The sequence below is a fragment of the Nomascus leucogenys genome, chromosome X, assembly GCF_006542625.1.
Source record: "Nomascus leucogenys isolate Asia chromosome X, Asia_NLE_v1, whole genome shotgun sequence".
Taxonomy (NCBI): domain Eukaryota; kingdom Metazoa; phylum Chordata; class Mammalia; order Primates; family Hylobatidae; genus Nomascus; species Nomascus leucogenys.
The window spans coordinates 98,123,194-98,137,185 of record NC_044406.1 but is presented as its reverse complement, the minus strand read 5'-3'; the positions used below and the strand labels follow the sequence as shown (position 1 = coordinate 98,137,185).

The following is a 13,992-nucleotide window of genomic DNA, read 5'->3' as shown; positions in this document are numbered from 1 at the left end:
TATAATAAATACTACAATTACTTAGGAGCTGCTAGGGGAGCACAAAGTGAGAAAATGACTCCAGGACATTGAGAAAGTTTCAAATACAAAGACACAAAGTATGAAAGGCAGAATACCTGGAAGCATGGCATAATAAGGATGGAAGAAAATGAAGCTGGTTTGGGACCTTTCGGGATGCTGAATGCCTAGCTTCAAAGTTTGAACCTTATCCTTTTCAGTCATTGAGAAGCCAATTAGGGTTTGGGGTGGCTTTTTTCCTATCACAGAGAAATGACGATCAGGTCTGTTTAGAGGGCTAACAACACTGAGATTAACTGACCAGAGAGGAAAATGCTAGTAACAGAGAAACCTGTCAGACTATGCTTTTCATTAATTAGGTTAAAAATGATTTAATATCCAGGCAAGCCAGAAGCATCATTCAACTTCTTTAAGTCAACATTCACTCATCTTCTTACCTTGTCTTCATAGCCATTATCTGTGACATAAGTTGGAGGTTTTCCAGGAAAGCGATAAAGAATGAAATCCCGACTACATGGGGAAAACAAAGGTAAGTGGGAAGACATAATTTGGTATATGTAAGAGATAGTTATAGGAACAACTATTTGTGCTTTTAAATTGCCTACCTTATTCATATAAAGTAATATAAATATCTGGTTTAATGTTTGGCTTTAAAATAATCCAAAAGGGCTAAATGATGTTAATTCAAGGTAGACGGCTAATTGCCCCCAAAGTCTTATGGATTTTTTTTTTAATGTATCTTAATTTGGGAGGAGAAGGGGTAAAGACAACCAATTATCAATTGTATGTATGTCTGTGAGTTGGGGGGTGGTGCTCTCCTTTATTTAAAGCAGAGGTTGGCAATTTTGGGGGCAAAAGGCTAGAAAATAGGCATTTCAGCTTTTGCAGACTATATGGTTTATGCAACTTTGCTTTGGTAGCGTGAAAGCAGCCACAGACAATGCATAAGTGAATGAGCATAACTGTGTTCCAACAAAGCTTTATAGACACTGAAATTTGAATTTTATATAATTTTTCCATCCCATGAAACATTCTTCTTTTGACTTTTCAACCATTTAAAATATTTTAACACTTTTTCTTAGCTTTCTTCATTCTAGGTATCAATACATCAAATCTCAAATTTTCCCAATCCTGAAGAGACCGTTGAGATCTTATACACACATGCATGCACATACCCACTTCTCAAAGAAAAGAGGATATAACTTACTTATAAATTAGAGAAAGAGCTCTTATTTCCAGCTGGCCAGCACTTTCCTAAACATAAATAGTGTATTGAGTTTTAAAAAACATTCTGTAGCTAGGAGGTAGTTTTTTCAAGTATAACAAATTTTTAGCTGCTTAGCACTGTTTTAGATGAAGAATTTGTAGAACACACTATAACCCGTTTCAAGGCTTGGAATACTGTGATAGCTACTTACTAACATAAACTTATCCTGAAAAAAGGATCTAAAGCTCTACTTAGCCATTAAGTAATAAGGATAGTTAATAGGAGAGATTTTAAAAACACAATAAAAATGGAACTAGTATAATAAAAAGGCAGTAGGGATTTAGTAAATGTGTTTTTTAAGTCTAGAACTATGGAATTAACTTTATCACATAAAAATTATTTCTAAATAAAGTATGAATTCATGAATTTTACTCCCACATAAAAGGAAGATAACTACAAACCAGGGGAATTGTTTAATAACAAAATAATGACCTCTTGGTAAAATTCATTACCACTCTCCTCCCCCGTTAAAGTGAAAACGCTTAAGCTTGTCCTGTTTCCAAGTAGTGTATACTCTTTTGCTAGTCTATGGTTGATGGGATTGTTAACACACAATTATCAATATTCAACACAAAACAATAGGTCAATTGCCAGCCTCTAAACTTATGCAAGAATTATTGGATTCAACACAGCTGGCTACTAAATAAAATATTTGGGGTCTGGCTAAAATAATACAGCTGAATGAATAAATTTACATTACTATTCCAAATAACTCTGAAAAGATTAAACCCCCATATTTGATCTTACCTTAGGATCTCCCAACCGTTCCAGGTATTTCTCAAAAGATCCCTCCACATACTTCAAAAATAAAACAAACTCGACTTAACCAAATACACAGCATTACTGAAATCTGATTATATTCTACAATATTATCCTGCAATGGGTTTTTTGCTCAGCTCAACAATTATGGTAGTAAGTTTCTACTTTGCACAGCACCTCAGGAAGATTTGCACATACACAAAAGTCATGAGTGGAGAAAAGCTGGAGTATAAAAGTATCTTAGGAATTGGTCCTGGCATATCCACATACCAGTGCATTTCATCAAATGGTATGCTTTCGAGTTTCATTTGAAATGCCAATTTAAGTAATGACAATTTTCATAAATCAAGCAAGACCAGTATTTCTAAGGATTTCAGATTTGACAAGACATGCATTTACAAAATTAAACTGAGGAACTTTAAAGAGAATTTCATTAGTTTCTAAAAAGACCATGGGACAAGCGAACTTTTTAGGGGTGATGGAAACATTCTGTATCTTGACTGCAGTGGTAGTTCCATGATTGCATATCATCTCCAAAACTAAAAATGGTAAACTTAAAATGATGAGTTTTATTGAATGTAAAATATGCCTCAATAAAAATGAAATTAAACTCGGGGACTGTAATAGATTTATTTCTAGTTCCATGGATACATATCACTAGACTTTTAAAAAATCATTTAAATTTTTCTTTTAAAAAGTTTTGAGATATAAATGACATACAGGCCGGGTGTGGTGGCTCACACCTGTAATCCCAGCACTTTGGGAGGCTGAGGTGGGCAGATCATGAGGTCAGGAGATCAAGATCATCCTGGCGAACATGGTGAAACCCCATCTCTACTAAAAATACAAAAAAATTAGCTGGGCATGGTGGCCGGCACCTGTAGTCCCAGCTACTTGGGAGGCTGAGGCAGGAGAATGGCATGAACCTAGGAGGCGGGGCTTACAGTGAGCTGAGATCGTGCCACTGCACTCCAGCCTGGGCGAAAGAGCAAGACTCCGTCTCAAAAAATAAATAAATGACATACAATAAACTGTGCAATTTAAATAGTACAAATTTTGACTTATGTATACACCCATGAAATCATCACAATTGAGATAGTGAATATATCACTTCCATAAGTACCCTCGTGCCCTTCTATAACTGATATATAACCACTGATCTGCTTTCTGTCACTATAGATTGGCTTGTATTTTTTCTAGAGTTTTATACAAGGGAAATCAAACAGTATAAACTTTGCAGGGGGTGTGGTTTCTATCACTCAGTATTGAATTGAGATTCATTTATGTAGTTTTAAAATTTTACACACATCTTTGTTCTTCAAAATGTTGTCCACAAACCAATAGCAAGCATTACTTCAGTTTGTTAAAAATGCAGAAATCTCCACTGAGCGCAGTGGCTCACACTTGCAGTCCCAGCACTTTGGGAGGCCAAGGCGGGCAGATCACTTGAGCCCAGGAGTCTAAGACCAGTCTGGGCAACATGGCGAAACCCCATCTCTACTAAAAACACAAAAAACTTAGCCCAGTGAGGTGGCGTGTGCTTGTAGTCCCAAGTTACTTTGGAGGCTGAGGTGGGAGGATTGCTTCAGCCTGGTAGGCAGAGGCTGCAGTGAGCTGTGATCCTGCCACTGCACTCCAGCCTGGGCAACAGAGTAAGACCCTGTCTCAAGGTAAGAAAAAAAAAGAAATCTCGGGCCCCAACTCAGACCTACTGAATCAAAACCTGTAGTTTAACAAGATCTCCAGGTGATTTGTATGCACAGAAATACTTGAGACGCACTGCTTTACACTATGGTCTTGCATTTGAAGTAACGTTACTAATAATCCTTTCCCCAGGTGTAGAGAAGACTACAATGAACTTCAAGGTAACAAGCTTTTAAGTCAAGAAGTCTTCACATAGTTTTAAAATTCACTGAAACCAGTTGAGAAAATTAAGAGTAAAACTCGAGCAGCAGGCAAATACCCACAATAAACAGAAGAAACAAACAGCACCGCAAGGGCCAGAAGCGTTTAGAAAAAAAAAAAGGAAGCCTCCAATTTCATTAACAAGAATTCAAATACATGAAAGTGTACAAATATGTCTTCTGTAAGTTGTTTTACCTAAAGTTAATCATTAGTGGCAGAGCTCTAATTATACAATTTGTCACATGGAAAGACTAGATACTTAAGACTCATTTGTTCCCTTACAATTAAGTTTTATAGGATTTCTCAAACTGGCTGAAGATTATTGTACACAGGATTAAGCAAGAAAATAGAGGGGGTTCCCATTTTTACGTACTTTAAAATATGCATTGCAAAATATTAACAGAGCCAAACCTTTCATGAACTATTATTAATTGTTCAATAAAACTGTATGGATAATATAAAACAGCAATCAAAATGTAACTTTTTAGGGTCTGGAGTTCTTGGCGTAGGACGAGGTAAGTAGTGGGAAAATGTAGATTATTCTTGATTTTTAATTAGAGTCCTAAACAACCTAATTCTAGCAGAGGGTCAAGAAGCATGTTAGCTACTGGGAAGGGAGCTAGTTGGGAATTAAATATTTGCTATTGAGGAGACTGCATGATACAGTTTAATTTTGGTAGGTGCTCACAATTATTTTCCCACCTGCTACATACTCTACCAGCTCTCCCCTGGGTATGTATTCTACTTACAGACTCAAAAGTTTGTTGATTTTCCCTCATATATGAGACACAAGCCTTCCTGATTTCCAAATGATGGACCTGGCTGCAAAACAACTAAAAAGAAGAGAAAGACCAGCCCACTGTCAGTAGTCATTTAAAATATGCACTTCTAAATCAAGACTATGAACTGGATACTTAAGCCTTCCTTATTCAGAACATATGTAGGAAATTGGGAAATTAAATCATCTTACTAAAAGTTTTTTTTAATATCATCTTCAACGAAATGGGGGAAGGATGACTGTCATGCCCCATCCCCTTTTCTACTCCTTATGTGCACAGCCTATAATTTTTTTCTTAGGCATTAAAATTAGAGGAAGCAGGGGATGCTTACAAAGGATCAAGATATATTTCAAAGTTGTCTTTAGCCTCCTTATCTTACCCCTCCTACATTACAAACTGGCATTTAAAAAAACAGAAGAGATAGCAAAGGTACAGCAATATAGACTATTCAGCAAAGGCATGCACCAAGCTAGTAAGAGCAGGCAGCTTCTCTCTAGGACCTGATAGGCCTGATGTTTTCACTAGAAAGCAGGAGAATTTTTTTGTTTCTTCTGGCAAACTACAGGACCATCCCATGTCTCAAACTCCGAAAACTCAGTATAGGGAAGATATATGTTTTCCTTTTACCTGCTCCGAAATAGCCCGAAAGAGGCAAGAGGCATCCTTGGCAGTCAGCTTTCGAAACAGCCCTAAGCTGCCTAAATATTCATCCATTGATGCCTCATTCAAAGACTTCTGGCTGCAGTAGTTTTTCCATCCTTTATGCATTTTGTACAGGGTAGGGGTGAGAGGGAGAGGAAAAAAAGTGTGGCAAGAGGGAAAAAGCAGGGTGCAGGTAGGATGGGTAGCAGTAACAAGGGCTTGCTTATGCAGGTATCCGGAAAGCAGCCCAAAGTCTAGGCCTGAGAAGGCAGTTGAAGTCAGCGCTGCAGAATCTTGGCACTTCCCAGGAGCAGAAGCAATGGACTTGGCTTGCCCAGGACAAGTCAGGACCCTGTGAAAAGAAGAGGAAGAGCCAATCCTCCTAGGAATAGGGAACTCAGACTGAGCAGGAGACATGGGAGGGAGGGAGAAAGTGCTTAGAGTTACCTCCTTGGGAAAGAGTGGGATTAACCCAATCTAACCCAATCAGACCAAGGTTGAGAAAAGTATGCATAAGCAGCTGAGCTTTGGGTCTAGAAGGAAACTGACTTTGCAGCTTAACTCAGGGCAACTGCTGCACGAGGCTGAAAAGGGACTACAATAAAGCTCAGGTGTGTAGGATGCAGCCTGGTCCACATTACATTGCTTTAAGAATTGCTTTAAGGTCTCTAGCTGAATTTTCAACTACAGTCTCTCCCCAAATTCCCTGCTCCTTTCATAGTTTCAGGGAAACATGGAGGGAGCGAATCTTCATGAACCTAGTTATCCAGTGAGCATCTGCATTAATACCTTTTTAATACACACAAAAAAGAAGGAACTTCCCTTAATCTATAGTGGCAGAGGGCACAGTTCAAGCTAAGTGCCAAAGCTATTACCTGGATATTTCAGATACACGGTTGAAGTAATCTCTAGATAACAATCTCTGCCAGGATCACAGAAACTAAATCTTATTAGCCATGATAGGGAAACCTTATACAATTCTTGACTAATGCCTCCAAACTATTATATGGCACCAATAAAAAAGAAAAATGCAAAAAAGTGTTTCTTTAAAAATGGAAATAAAAATTTAAATGGAAGCAGCATGAAAATATCCACAAACTAATAGACTACATTTGAAATGGTATGGTAGAGTATGAGATGAGTTGGACAATGAGAGTTGTGTTTCAATGTTTTACTAGTGTACTTTTCCAGATACATTACTCTGGATTCTGAGAAAACCAAAGAAAATATTAAGTGCCAAAGGCAGGCCCAATTGCTTGTTTTATTTGTTCCTATTATCTATACTATCTAGTGTCTTTTATTTTTATTTAAATGCAAAAACCCAATTCCTTTCTTACATTTTTTAAGTATTAAAAAAAAAATAGGTCAAAAGCTGGCTTTAGAGAAGGCACAACATTAAGCTGCTTTCAAAATTGTTTTTTCCTTTTTTTCTTTTTTTTTTTTTTTGTATCTGTGGATCCAGTAGTAATCATGACTGCTCCCTCTAGGAAAAGCAGCAATATTTTATAATTTAGGAATGAAATAATGTTTGACATGGTAAAAAGGGAACAAATCTTGACTTTCTTAGCATGCCAATTTGAAATTACCTTAATTTCTTTTTTTTTTTTTTAAAGGGTCTCACTCTGTCACCCAGGCTGAAGTGCAAGTGCAGTGGTGTGAACACAGCTGACTGCAGCCTCAACCTCCTGGGCTCAAACAATCCTCCTGCCTCAGCCTCCCAAGTAGCTAAGACCACAGGTGCATGCCACCACACCCAGCTAATTTTTTTATTTTCTGTAGAGATAGGGTCTTGCCACATTGCCCAGCTGGTCTCAAACTCCTGGGTTAAAGCTATCCTCCCACCTCAGCTTCACAATGTGCTGGAATTACAGGCATGAGCCACCATGTCCAGCCACTAAATTTCTTTTTTAAAGAAACTGCAACACTGGAGAAGTGATGCCTTTTGCAAAAGTTCTGAAACACACTGGGAAGAGAGATTGCCATCTTTCGTTAAGGTCACTAATTCACTGAGAAAAATTAAGGGTCATAATTTGGCCAGGCACGATGGCTCACGCCTGTGATCCCAGCCCTTTGGGAGGCTGAGGTGGGCAGATCACGAGGTCAGGAGATCGAGACTATCCTGCCTAACATCGTGAAACCCCATCTGTACTAAAACTACAAAAAATTAGCTGGGCGTGGTGGTGGGTGCCTGTAGTCCCAGCTACTCGGGAGGCTGAGGCAGGAGAATGGCTTGAGCCGAGATCATACCACTGCACTCCAGCCTGGGCAACAGAGCGAGACTCTGTCTCAAAAAACAAACAAAAAAAAGGGATCATAATTTAAAAGTTAATTTGTTTCCAGCATATTGTACTTGTAAAGAAAAACACAAATGCTTCACATCTACTTTTTAAACTAAAAATGATATATAAAACAATGCAATCTAAATGCTTCATTTTGAGGAAGCGAATGGGGGAAGGGAAAATCAGGAGAAGGAGGGAGAGAATCAGAAAAGTAACAGAAAACTGAAAAAGAAAAAAACATAAGTAGGGACAGGAAGACAAAAGGAGACAGAGCAAAAGAAAAGTAACACACACGGAAGCACACAGAAGTAGATCCACACAAATATGGTCCATTGATTTTTGACAAAGGTGCAAAATCAGCTGAATAGAAAAAAGATAGCATTTTCATCAAGTGGTGCCAGAACAATTGACCATCCACATGCAAAAAAAAAAAGGATCCTCAACCTATACTTCACACCTTGTACTATAATTAACTCAAAGTGGTATAAATGTAAAATAAAACTTCAAAATTTTAAAAAATAAAACATAGGAGAAAATCTTTAAGATCCTGAGTTAGGCAGTGAGTTCTCAGATACATAACAGAAAAAAAAATTAACTCAATTTTATCAAAATTAAAAACTTTTGCTCTGCAAATGACATTGTTAGGAGAATGAAAATACAAGCCATAGACTGGAAGAAAATATTTTTACATCACATATCTAACCAGAAAAACTTTGTACCAAAATATATAAAGAACTCTGAAAAGTCAACAATAAAAAAATCCAATTTCTTAAATAGACAAAAGATTTGAATACACATTTCACTAAAGATATAAGAATGGCTAATGAGCACATAAAAAGATACTCAAAAATCACTGATCTTTAGGAAAATGAAAATTAGAACCACAATAAGACATCATTACATACCCACCAGGATAGCTGTAATAAACAATACAGACAATAATAAGCATTAACAAGGATTGGCGAAACTGGTCCTAAGAAGATGGAAGCAAAAACTGTATGATTCCAAAAGGAATATGATTCCATTTATATGAAATATGCCAAAAGGGTAAATCTAGAGACAGAAAACAGATGAAGTGGTTGCCCGGGGCTGGAGTGGAAATAGGCATTGACTACAAATAAGCACAAAGAATCTTTCTGGAATAATAAAAATCTTCTAAAACTATTTTGTGGTGATATGTGCACAATTCTGTATATTCACTAAAAATTGTACTCTTAAAACTGGTAAATTTAACAGCTTTCAGGTATGTCACATACCATATAATTCACCCACTTAAAGTATACAATTCAATGGTTTGTTGTACAGAGTTGTGTATCCATCACCATAATCAACTTTAGAACATTCTCTTTATCCCAAAATGAAACTCTGCATCCTATAGCTGTCAACCTCTAATCCCTCTATCCCCACCAACCCCAGACAACCACTAATCTACTTCCTCAATCTATAGATTTCCCTATTCTGAACATTTCAAACAAATGGGATCATAAAGTATGTGGTCTTGTGTGACTCGCTTCTTTTACTTAGCATAAGGTTTTCAAAGTCCACCCATGTTGTAGCATGGTGTATCACTATATAGTTCAATCCCCTGTATAAACCAAAATTTGTTTATCCATTCACTAGTTGATAGAAATTTGGGTTGTTTCCACTTTTGTGCTATTATGAATAATATTTCCATAAATATTCACGTGCAAGTTTTTGTTTGGGCTTATGTTTTCAATTATCTTAGGTACATACCTAGGAGTGGAGTTACTGGATCATATGGTAACTCTATTTAACCTAATGTTAGGAACTGTTTTTCAGAGCAACTGCACCATTTTACATTCTTACCAATAGTGTATGAGGGTTCCATTTTCTCTAGATCCTTATCAACACTTGTTATTTTCCATCTTTTGATTATAGTCAAGCTGGTGGGTGTGAAGTGGTATCTCACTGTGGTTTTGATTTGCATTTCCCCAGTGGCTAATGATATTGAGCATCTTTTCATCTTCTTATTGGCCATTTGTATATCTTTAATGAGATACCACTACATACTAACTAAAATAATTTTTTTAACTGACAATACCAAGTGTTGAAAAGGATGTAGAACTGGAACTCTCATATGTTGCTAGTGGGAATGTAAAATAGTACAACCACTGTGGAAAATAGTTTAGCAGTTTCTTATAAAATTGAACAGAATTACCATATGATCAAGCAATCCCACTTCTAGGTAACTACATAAGAGAAATGGTAACACCAAAACCTCTATGTGAATGTTTATAGTAGCTTTATCCATAATCATGAGCTCTCAAAACTGGAAACAATCTAAACATTTTTCAGCTGGTGAATAGACAAAAACTATGGTACATTCAAACAACAGAATACTCCTAGGAATAGAAAATAATGAAATATTGATACATAAAAGAACATGTCTTTCAAATGTAACATGCGAAGTGAAAAAAGACATGATTCAAAAGGCTACACACTGTATGCCTGCATTTATATGACATTGAAAAAGGCCAAACTATAGGAAGGGAAAACAGATTATTTTTGCCAGTAGTTAGGTTTAAGGGCTGACTACAAAGAGAAAGGATAAATGGGGGCACTGGAACTGTTCTGCATCTCGACTGTGGTAGTGGTTACCTGATTATGCGTTTGTCAAAATTATAGAACTATATAAGAAAACAGGCTAATTTTACTGTATTTAAATTTATCAGTTAAGTAAATCAAAAAAGCAGAAGAAATATAACAGAGTTGAGGAGCTCACAGAATAGTCAACGATATTGGGAAGAAAAAATAAGAAAATTAGATCATCAATCTAGGAAAGCCAACATCTAACCAACAGGAAGCCCAAAGTGAAATGAAGAAAGCAGAGGGAAAGAAATGATGATGATGATGATGATTATGACAATATAAAAAAATTATAGCACTGTAGAACATGAGTATCCATATTGAGACTGAAAGGGCCCATGAAGTAGCCACAACAATGAAAGCAAAAAAGATCATCCCTGGACATAACAATAAAGTTTCTGAAGTCAGGGCATAAAGAGAAGATCCTAAAGTTTTCACAGAAGAAAAACAGTTTATACACAAAAGAACACAAATAAGAACACCATATACTTCTCAAAAGAAAAACTAGGATTCGGAAAACAATGAAGCTCTAGATTAGAGGGGAAGTTATTTCCAACCTTTATTTCTATTGCAAGCTATCAAATGAAAGAGTAAAACAAGGCGTTTTTAGAAAAAAAAAAAAAGATTCAAAAATGTTGCCACCCGTTCTCAGAAAAGCTACTGAAGATATGTGAAACCAAAATAAAGAATTTTTTTTTTAAAGTCTGGGGGTGGAAGGGAGCAATCTTGGAAATAGGAGATTCAACACAAGAGAAAAGCAAAGAGAAATTACAGGATAAGGATGAAGGGGAAATCGCAAGCAGACAGACACTCAGAAGGACTAGAAAATAAGCATTTCCAAAAATAGGACAGGGAACTCCAGTGTGGATATCTCAAATAAGATAATAAAAGTTTAGATAACTCAATGTGTTTGAATATAATGAGAGATGTACACTTCTGTTGGAAAGTTTGGAGCTGTTACTATCAAAAACTGGGAAAATGATAAAATAACAAAATGAGATAAAGTTTTACAGGAAAGGAAATAAAATCATTGAACACTACATGGCTCAGATGTGAATAATATTGTAGTTAAGCAGTCATAATCAACATTGAAAATGAATCTCACAGAACTGATAAAACTAAATTAGGAGGATGGGAAGGAAAATGGGGAAGAGAAAAAAGAAAAAAGTCTCCTCTTTGGGATCTCATTTACCCCTCTTTCAACAATGGACAGATAACCTAGACAGAAAATCAATTAGGAAATATTAGACTTGAATTATACTTTACACCAAATGGACCTAACAGACATATACAGAATATTCAATCCAACAGCAACAGAATACACATTCTTGCTATGCACACATGGACCATTCTCCAGGATAGATCATATTGTTAGGCTAAAAAACAAGTTTTAACAAATTTAAGGAAATTGAAATCATATCAAGTATCTTTTCAGATCACAATGGCATGAAACTATAAATCAGTAACAGAAAGAATCTTGAAAAATACACAAATATGTGGGAATTAGACAAAATGCTTCTGAGCAAGTCAATGTGTCACAGAATAAATCAAAAAAGAAATTAAAAAAAAACCCTTGAGACAAATGAAAATGGAAACACAACATACGAATACTTACAGGATGCAGCAAAAACAGTTCTAAGAGGGAAATTTATACTGGTAAATGCCTACACTAAAAAGGAAGAAAGATCTCAAATAATCTAACATACTTCAAGGAACTAGAAAAAGAACAACCTAAAGTTAGCAGAAGGAAGGAAACAAAGATCACAGCATAAATAAATGAAAGACACTAGAAAAACAATAGAAAAATAATAAACGAAACTAAGAGTTTCTTGAAAAGATAAACAAAATTGACCTACCCTTAGCTAGACTAGGAGAAAAAGACTCAAATCAGAAATGAAATAGGAGACATTACAACTGTTATCACAGAAATACAAAGGATCACAAGAAACCACTATAAACAATTATATGCCAACAAATTGGATAGTCTAGAAGAAATGGATGAGTTCCTACACACATACAACCTACCAAGTCTAAATCATGAATAGAAAATCTGAACAGACCAATAATAAGGAAGGAGATTGAATCAGTAATAAAAGTCTCCCACCAAAGTCCAAGACCCCATGGCTTCACTGCTGAATTCTACATTTAAAGAACCAGTACCAATCCTTCTTAAGCTCTTTCAAAAAACTGAAAAAGAAGGAGTATTTCTGAACTCATTTTACAAGACCAGCATTACCCTGATACCAAAGCCAGACAAGGACACTATAAAAATAGAAATTTACAGACCAATATCCCTGATGAACATAAATGCAAAAGTCCTCAACAAAACCCTAGCAAGTTAAATTCAACAACACATTAAAAGACTCATTCCCCATGATCAAGTGGGATTTATCCCAGGGCTGCAAGGAGGGTTCAATATACACAAATCAATAAATGTGATACACCACATTAACAGAATGAATAAAAATCATGATTGTTTAAATAGATGCAGAGAAAGCATCTGACAAGATTCAACACCCCTTCATACTGAAAAAACAAACAAACTCTTGGCCGGGCACGGTGGCTCACGCCTGTAATCCCAGCACTTTGGGAGGCCAAGGCGGGCAGATCACGAGGTCAGGAGTTCAAGACCAGCCTGGCCAACATGGTGAAACCACATCTCTACTAAAAAAAAAAAAAAAATACAAAAACTAGCTGGGCATGGTGGCGGGCGCCTGTAATCCCAGCTACTCAGGAGGCTGAGGCAGGCGAATCATTTGAACCTGGGAGGCGGAGATTGCAGTGAGCTGAGATCACGCCATTGCACTCCAGCCTGGATGACGGTGCAAGACTCCATCTCAAAAAAAAAAAAAAAAAAAAAAAACCTCTTAACAGATTAGGTATACAGGAAATGTATCTCAGTACAATAAACACCACATATGATAAACCCATAGCTATGAACATTTTCAAGGGTGAAAAATCGAAAGCTTTTCCTCTGAGATCAGGGACAAGGATGCTCCCTCTCACCACTTCTATTCGACATACAAATCATAGCCAGAGCAATTAGGCAAGAGAAAGAAAACACATCCTACTAGAAAAGGAAGAATTGAAATTATCTTTATTTGCTGATAACATGCTTTTACATATAGAAAAACCTAAAGACTACACAAAAAAATGGTTAGAACTGGTAAAAAAAAAAAAAAAAAAAAAAGAGTAAAGTTGAAGGATACAAAATCAACATATAAAAAATCAGTAGTGTTTCTATATTATCCAAAGAGAAAATTAAGACAACAATCCCATTTACAATAGCAACAAATAGTTAGGTATAAATGTAACCAATGAGGTAAAAGACTGATATAACACTGAAAACTATAAAACACTCATGAAAAAAACTGAAAAAAAAAACCCCACAAATAAATGGAACAATATCCCATGTTTATGGATTAGAAGAATATTGTGAAAATGTCCACACTACCAAAGTGATCCACAGATTCAATGCAATCTTTATCAAAATTCCAATGACATGTTTGCAGAAATAGAAAAAATAATCCTTAAATTTATATAGAACCATGGAAGATCCCAAATAGACAAAATAATCTTCAGTAAAAAGAACAAAGCTGGCAGCATCTCACTCCCTGGCTTCAAATCATATATAAAGTGAGTATAATCAAAACAGCATCATGCTGGTATAAAAACAGACACATCAAACAAAGGAACAGGATAGAAAGCCCAGAAAGAAACCTACACATTTATGGTC

At 36.2% G+C, this 13,992-nt stretch overlaps 1 protein-coding gene across 9 annotated transcripts in view; it reads right to left on the bottom strand.

Annotated features, from left to right (window-relative positions):
* ALG13 (ALG13 UDP-N-acetylglucosaminyltransferase subunit) overlaps positions 1-13,992 on the bottom strand; it is a 79,268-nt gene that overhangs the window by 46,697 nt on the left and 18,579 nt on the right. For all 9 annotated transcript variants that reach the window (XM_030806839.1, XM_030806841.1, XM_003262204.3 and 6 more), the window contains exons 4-8: positions 5,356-5,722; positions 4,699-4,782; positions 2,033-2,083; positions 1,226-1,272; positions 456-528 (exon numbers count right to left, since the gene is read on the bottom strand). In XM_030806839.1, coding sequence (XP_030662699.1) covers positions 456-528; positions 1,226-1,272; positions 2,033-2,083; positions 4,699-4,782; positions 5,356-5,722 — 622 coding nt within the window. The remainder of the gene's footprint in view (positions 1-455; positions 529-1,225; positions 1,273-2,032; positions 2,084-4,698; positions 4,783-5,355; positions 5,723-13,992) is intronic.